Below are 6,404 nucleotides of genomic sequence, written 5' to 3'. Positions count from 1 at the left end.
GCCTTTTATTTTCTGTGCTTGAAGATCCGGCCGCCATTGAGACTCTCCTGGGCAAAGCCAGCGGAGCTGGACCTTTTTACGGACCCTTTACCCCTTTTATGGACCCTTTACTGCCTTCTCCCATTTCATACGCAAAATGCAAGCTGAGGTTGCCGGTTTTACCTGCCCGGAGGTGGCAGCAGGGCAAGAGGCAGTTGCAAAAGAGGAAAAAGGATGCTCATTCCCATATTGGTTCCCTTGGATCCATTTTCCGGATTAGGGCCAATGTCCCTTCCTTTATCTTCGACTGTTGCGATGACCAGCGCTGGGTCTCCGTATATCTATTCCAGGAGTTTATACCCGTCGGACAGACGTGCCCGTAGTAAGGTGCTTCGGGCTATAACCATTCCGCTATGACTTTTACATCGCAGTAACTACACCTATCATTGCCGAGCCAACGTTGCCCTTACCGCGTCTCCCTCGTCGGGCGGATGCTGGCGGAGGCCTCAGGCCACCGCTTACACCGAACGCTAACCCCACGCCACCGCCGCGACGGGGGCTCGGGTTCCCGGAGGGGGAAACTGCTGCCGGTAACACGATAACCAGCGGGAGAGGCAGAAACGGGGCAGCCTCGCACAGCAGCCCGGGAATAAGAGCGATAGGCGCACGGGCCACATCTGCAGCAGCTGAGCTGGCAGCGGCAGATGGATTTTTCTACCCTTGTACAAGCACAAAGCCCGAATCCTCTCTGTGCTTCCATTAACCGATGCCCCGCGCAGCAGGGTCACGGAAGAGCCGTGCCCATGGCCCGTCCTTCACCCAGATCCTCCAGCTCCAGCACGAGCAGCCAAGCAAACCCTTCCCGCGCGCTGCTGTATGGCCTCTGCGGGTTTATTTGCTTCTCAGAGTGAATTAATAAAATGGAAAATGAGGACGAGTGGTTGCACAGAGGCTACTGAATCAATAAGCTCTTAGCGGGCAGAAAACCTGGGGAATGAATAAAGAATATTGCACAGGTAATTAAAGGGCGGTGGGGAGCAGATTGCATCTTTTCTGACTGTATTAAATTTGGTTTCCAGTTTTATGTAAAACCATAAGCTAAGCCACAGGTAAAACAGCCATCTTTTCTGCAGCGTTACAGAACAGGGGATAGAAAACGCAGAGCCCAGAACTGCCAAAAGGGGCTGTAAACACAGCGTCTCAAATCCCACAGTGGGCAGAAGAACTGAGACACAGGCTTAGCCAGTGTTAAAGCAAAAAAACCAGCACTTTATTCTTGAATACCTGCCCTGCAGTGCCAGCTTGGGAGCCTGGGTCCCCAAAGTCACTGCTAGCCAGAAAAGCTCCTGCAGTTTGTCCTCTTGAACAAGTTCTGCACTAACATTCGTTAATGATAATTAATGGGGGAAACAGCCTGCATGGGGAAATCCGTAAGATGTTTCCAAAAAGGAAATCAATCCTGGCAATTTAGGGAAACTTCTTCAAAGGCATCTTACGCAAAGAAGCCTTGGGAGCCGCTTTTGGCGGCCCTAAGCTCTGACCGCCTGGTAACGGGATGCTGAACTTCTCGCGCGTTTTAGCCGCTAGCTAGCAGGAGCAATGTCAGGCTGTGGATTAAATTCACTCCCCTGTTCTTAATCCTTTGCCTTTATATAACTCTGTATTTGGAAGCATCTTCCAGCCCTCTGCAAATGCTACTGGCTCTGAGTAGTTTTCCCATTTTACCTGTGGGAAAACTGAAGAATGATTTAAGTGACGTAGGAGGGATTTATGTCTCATAGTCACTGCTCTGGCACTGATCTCCGGGACCTGGCAGACCAAGAAGAAGGGGCATCTCAGGATGAGATATTCTGAAATCCTCTTACCATGATAAATGCTTAAAAGTGTAGTTCTAGGCTGTATGCTAGGTGGTTAATGCAATATTTTCTGTAAGAAAATTATCCAGACACCTTTCATGAAACGGAGAAGCCTCCCTGCCTCCAAATCTGATACTCACTTAAACAGTTTCTGCCTTTTTTCTTTTTTCTGTTGTAGCGTTGTCAGGGAAGATCCCTGATTAGCAGTCCTTCAGCTGGTACTAGAAGAGATTTTTTTTTTTTTTTTTCACTGTATTTTAATCATAGAGCTACTTGATTCCGTCTGCAGGGTAAAATAGCAGCCAGTGTCTCTAAATTGCAGCAGAAGCAGCTGGCGCCGGGCTCTCTGCTCGCACAGGGTCGGCCGGGTCCCGTTGTGCGGAGACTCCCGGCGTCAGCAGGCATTTGGGGAAAACATTGGCGATTCCAAAGCTCACTGCCGATCTTGACGCACGTGTGCCCCTGGGAGCCTGAAGCGCTGCCGGTGCCAACGTTTCGGTCGTCTCAACAGCCGGGAGCAGCAGTGTCTGCCCTGGAGGGGGGTCTCTCCCCGGTGAGCACGGGGAGCCCTCGGGCACCTGCTTGCACCCCACGTTTGCACATCGCTGTGTGCACCGACCCTGCAAGCCAGCGCCGACGCGGGAGCCTTCGGCACGGTCCCGGGCGCCCTCCGCGCCTCAGCTCGCCCTGCTGGATCCAAGCTTTTATTCTTAAAAATTGTATTCTTTTCTAGTTATTCCCCATAAAGCATGGAAGGGAGAGGCTGACTTTCCAAATATGCTGGTCGTGTTGGGGCCTCAGTTCTTCTGCTGAGCATTTGGGGCTATTTCCCTCCGCGGGGAAATATCGGGCCTGTTTTTAGGAAGCAGTGAGGCTCGCATCGCCCAGGGCTGTGCGAGGACCGAGTGACAGAGCCCTTTTCCCACTTGTCCTTTAGAATTTAACGCTAAAGTCATTTAAAGATCGCCTCCTTTCGCTATGTCTAACCTGCTGGTGGAAAACCCCCCCATGCAGACACCGACTCCAACACCCCGGGCGTTGAGGGGCGTTTGCAGCCGTGCAACGTTCCCAGGCCGCCCGCTGCGCCGAGGGGGGTTCGCGGCCGTTGTGCGCCTGATGCATCGCGCTGCGGAGGTTAGTTTTGTCACTTTTCCCTTCCTAATAAGCACCGGCAGGTGACCGGCCCTAATGAGCACAGCCGGTTTCCTTGGCAATAGCGGCTGTCGCTGATGCGTTTCCAGTTCATGGGAACCGGGGGCTTTCGCTGCGCTAAGCGGTCCAAGCACGAAAGGACGAGCGTCTTCCCGGGCCAGGCCTGGAACGGGGAGCCCTGAACCAGTGGAATCACCAAAATGGGAGCACCTGGATGCAAAATCAATCGCAGTGTTACCCCTGCAGCGCGGGTGGCATCAGCCCCGGGGCGCGCTGACGCCTCGCCTCCCGCTGCGATTCCCCTCCGCTCGGTTTTCCCAAGGGACCGATTTCCAATTATGGGGGGTTTTTTTTTGGTGGCTGAAGGCATAAATCCCTGCCTATGGAATAGTTTCTTTCATGTGCAGGCGGAGCTGTGCTGGTGGAGATAACGACCCAAACCGGGCTGGGATTTTTTTTTTTTTTTAATGGGCTTTTTATCTTATGCTGGACATTTCCTGCTTGTCCCTCCTCCCCCTCGCACAACGAATGACCTCAATCAACTTTAATATTCCAGCAGCACCGATTTTTTCCGTACTCGAATCCTTCTTCCAGGGCAATTTAAAAGCTTCTGACCCTGCTGTAGCTCATATCTACGGCGGGAGCGCCAGGCTTGTTTCGATGCTGATGGGCTGGAAAGAGAAACAGGCTCCTGCTGCTTTTTTTTTTTTTTTTAAAAAAAAAAGCTTTTTACTGAACCCACAGGATCATCGTTGTTCCGAAGTGCAATAACTGGCTAATTGACCTAAACCGCACCGTAAGGAAAAGAGCCTGATTAGCTAAAGCCCTGGTGTTTTCCTAACTGCGTCTACTGGAGCCGTATTGGGGTTTTTCCTATGGACATCATTTATTTGGTGCATGCTCCAGCGTGCATGAAGATATTGCTACGAGGCCCTGGCTAGTCATTTCCCTCTCTGAGCCGGGCTAACTCAGCCCCGCAGCCGCGATGCCGGGGCAGACGCGGCACGGAGGGATGCGGCTCCCGCCGCGGGTGGGCGGCCGCGTCTCGCAGCGTGCAGAGGGCAAACGCGGCCGGAGCAGCCGAGCGGTGGCTTTGCGTCCGTCGGGGAATTCGGAGCGTGACGTGCTGCCAGCTGGGCATTTAGCCTGAGATGCAAATTCAGCACCAGGTCGTTATTAAACATCATCATTTATTTCGATTATGGATAACTCTTTCAAACAGAATCGTTTATTCACTGCAAAGCTTTTTTTTTCATGCCTGTTGGAAAGACCTAGCATTAAAAAAAAAAAAAAAAAAAAAAAAAAGGCTCGGATACATGCAAATCATACTGAACTTTGCCAAATGTATTAAAACGAGTAGCAGAGTTTTTTTCTAAGTTACCTACTTGCATACGGAGGAGAAACACCCCCCCCCCCCCCCCCAGCAGCGTGACGCCCCGCTGGGAAAGGCATGTGGCTTCGCGTGCGGTGATGGGAACCGGAGAGAGGCAACGGGAGGACCAAAAAGTCTGTGTTTACACCCAGAAAAAGCAAAGCCCGCGGTTCACCGCTCATGCCTGAGCCAGGAAAATGAGGCTGTGAAACTAGCCAAGAGGGAGATTCGAACGGAAACGAAGGGGCTCCCTTTGAGCAAAGGCAGCCGAGTTTGGTCCGTGGATACGAGGGAGTGTTTCCCATGGGTTTAGGAATGAATGACACTCTGGTTCAAAAGCCAAAGGGCACGTTCCAGCACCGGGGCGATCCGTTTGCCATCAAAAAAAACCCAAATCCATGTTCCTACCCACCCCCCCCCCCAAAAAAAAAGTTTTAGGAACAAAGCACTTCTGGTCCTGGGGGATGGACACAGCCAAGCGACCTCGAGGCTTTCAACCTCCAGCTGACTTGTGCCCACCCAGCCCAGAGCGGCAGTGAGAGAGGGGAAACCCCAGGATTTTCTTTTTTCCCCCCATTTATAAACTCGCAGCACTGGGGGCTCTCGCCAGCAGCAGCAGCGAACCCGAGCCGAGCGCCGGCTCCCGACCAGGCTCCCCAAAGCGGCTCGAGTCGGCGCGTTCCCCTTTGCTGCAGGAGCTGCCAGAGCAGCACAACCGACGGCAACCGGACTTGAGCATCCAAAGCACCAGGGGCCGGTGCGGAGCGGCCACCCGGCGTGGGAAGGCTGGAGGGCGAGGGCCGGATCTCCTCCTTCGCGCCGCTGGCGAGCGCCTGCCGGGGGCAAATCTGCCTTAGCCGACCCGGCACGCCAGCCCTCGGCAGGTCCTGGCGTCGGCACGGAGAAGCCGTATGTGTCGTCCCAGCGGCGTCCTCCTTGGAGGATGTCCCGTCTGTCTGTCCGTCACACCTGAGAGGGGATGGCCGAGGTTTCGGTAGCGCCTGCACGAAGGAGTCGGAGCCCTTCCCTGCCGCTGCTCCTCGCCTTCCTTCTCCGCGTCTGTGCTCCTGAAAGGACGGGCATTACACCACCTTGGTGAGGCAGGTATTTCCGAGTGGTTAAAAAGCATAGCATGTCACTAATGTTTAAAAAAGGTTGGTCCGGCTTTTATAAAATATAAAGTATTCAACACGATCCCATCTACGTGTCCTTTGACATGAAAAAGGTTGACATTCACCGTCCGGAGGCAGTCGGCAAGGCCGGGGCTCAACGCATCCCACCGCGCCGATGGACCCTCCGTCACGGCCCCCATCGCCGAGGCACCGGCTCTCACTCGTCTCTGCGTCATGCGCCCCACCGAGCGCCCGGGGCCGACCATCACGTCTGCGTGGCCGCGGCGTCTCCTCCGGAGCCACGTTTACTCGGGAGCGTCCCACCCCGGCCCATTCGGTCCGTCAGCTGCAAGCCCAGGCAGTCAAGGCGGTCCGGCTCGTCCGCGCCTTGGCCGGCGGCTCGCAGGTCCTCCTGGCTCTCGGCCAGGCCGTCTTGGCCCTCCAGGTCGCTCAGCTGGCCCTCGCCGAACTCCAGGATGGTCGGCAAGTTGCCTTGCTTGGGGCAGCGCTTCTTCAGGCTGACCAAGAAGGGCTGCGGCAAGGAGAAGATGTCCACGTTGTTGCCGAGGTCGATCCAAGTGACGCTGGGGAACTTCCTGGGGTCCTTGAGGGCTTCGGTGAGGTCCCGCAGGACGGCCTTGGTGAGCCGGTTGCCGTTGAGGGAGAGGGTGGTGAGGTGGGGCAGGGCGCCCAGCGCCGGCAGCAGCTGCAGCAGCATCTCGTCCGTCAGCTCGGTGAAGCACAGCTCCACCGTGTCCACGTGCGCCGCGCTGTGCTGCAGGTACGCCGCGACGCGCTCCAGGTCCTTCGGCGTCAGCGGGATGCCCGACAGGTCCACCGTGTTGTCCGGCGGCTTCCCCATCAGCACGGCTTTCAGGCTGCGGAGAAAGGAAACGGCAGACACGAGGGACCGTCAGCGAGGAGGGACGTCTC

The 6,404-nt window shown here is 55.3% G+C and overlaps 1 protein-coding gene across 2 annotated transcripts in view; it reads right to left on the bottom strand.

The window, feature by feature from the left end:
* Window positions 1–4,197: 4,197 nt before the first annotated feature.
* The window catches only part of LRRC75A (leucine rich repeat containing 75A), a 44,709-nt gene continuing 42,502 nt past the window's right edge, over window positions 4,198–6,404 (bottom strand). The window contains exon 4 of one of the 2 annotated variants that reach the window (XM_067309697.1): window positions 4,198–6,349. In XM_067309697.1, the coding sequence (XP_067165798.1) occupies window positions 5,737–6,349 (613 nt within the window). In that variant the 3' untranslated portion in view covers window positions 4,198–5,736. The remainder of the gene's footprint in view (window positions 6,350–6,404) is intronic. The other variant, XM_067309698.1, reaches the window with a different exon arrangement.

Source organism: Apteryx mantelli, chromosome 22, assembly GCF_036417845.1.
Source record: "Apteryx mantelli isolate bAptMan1 chromosome 22, bAptMan1.hap1, whole genome shotgun sequence".
Lineage (NCBI taxonomy): Eukaryota > Metazoa > Chordata > Aves > Apterygiformes > Apterygidae > Apteryx > Apteryx mantelli.
This window is presented reverse-complemented; position numbering and strand designations above follow the sequence as displayed.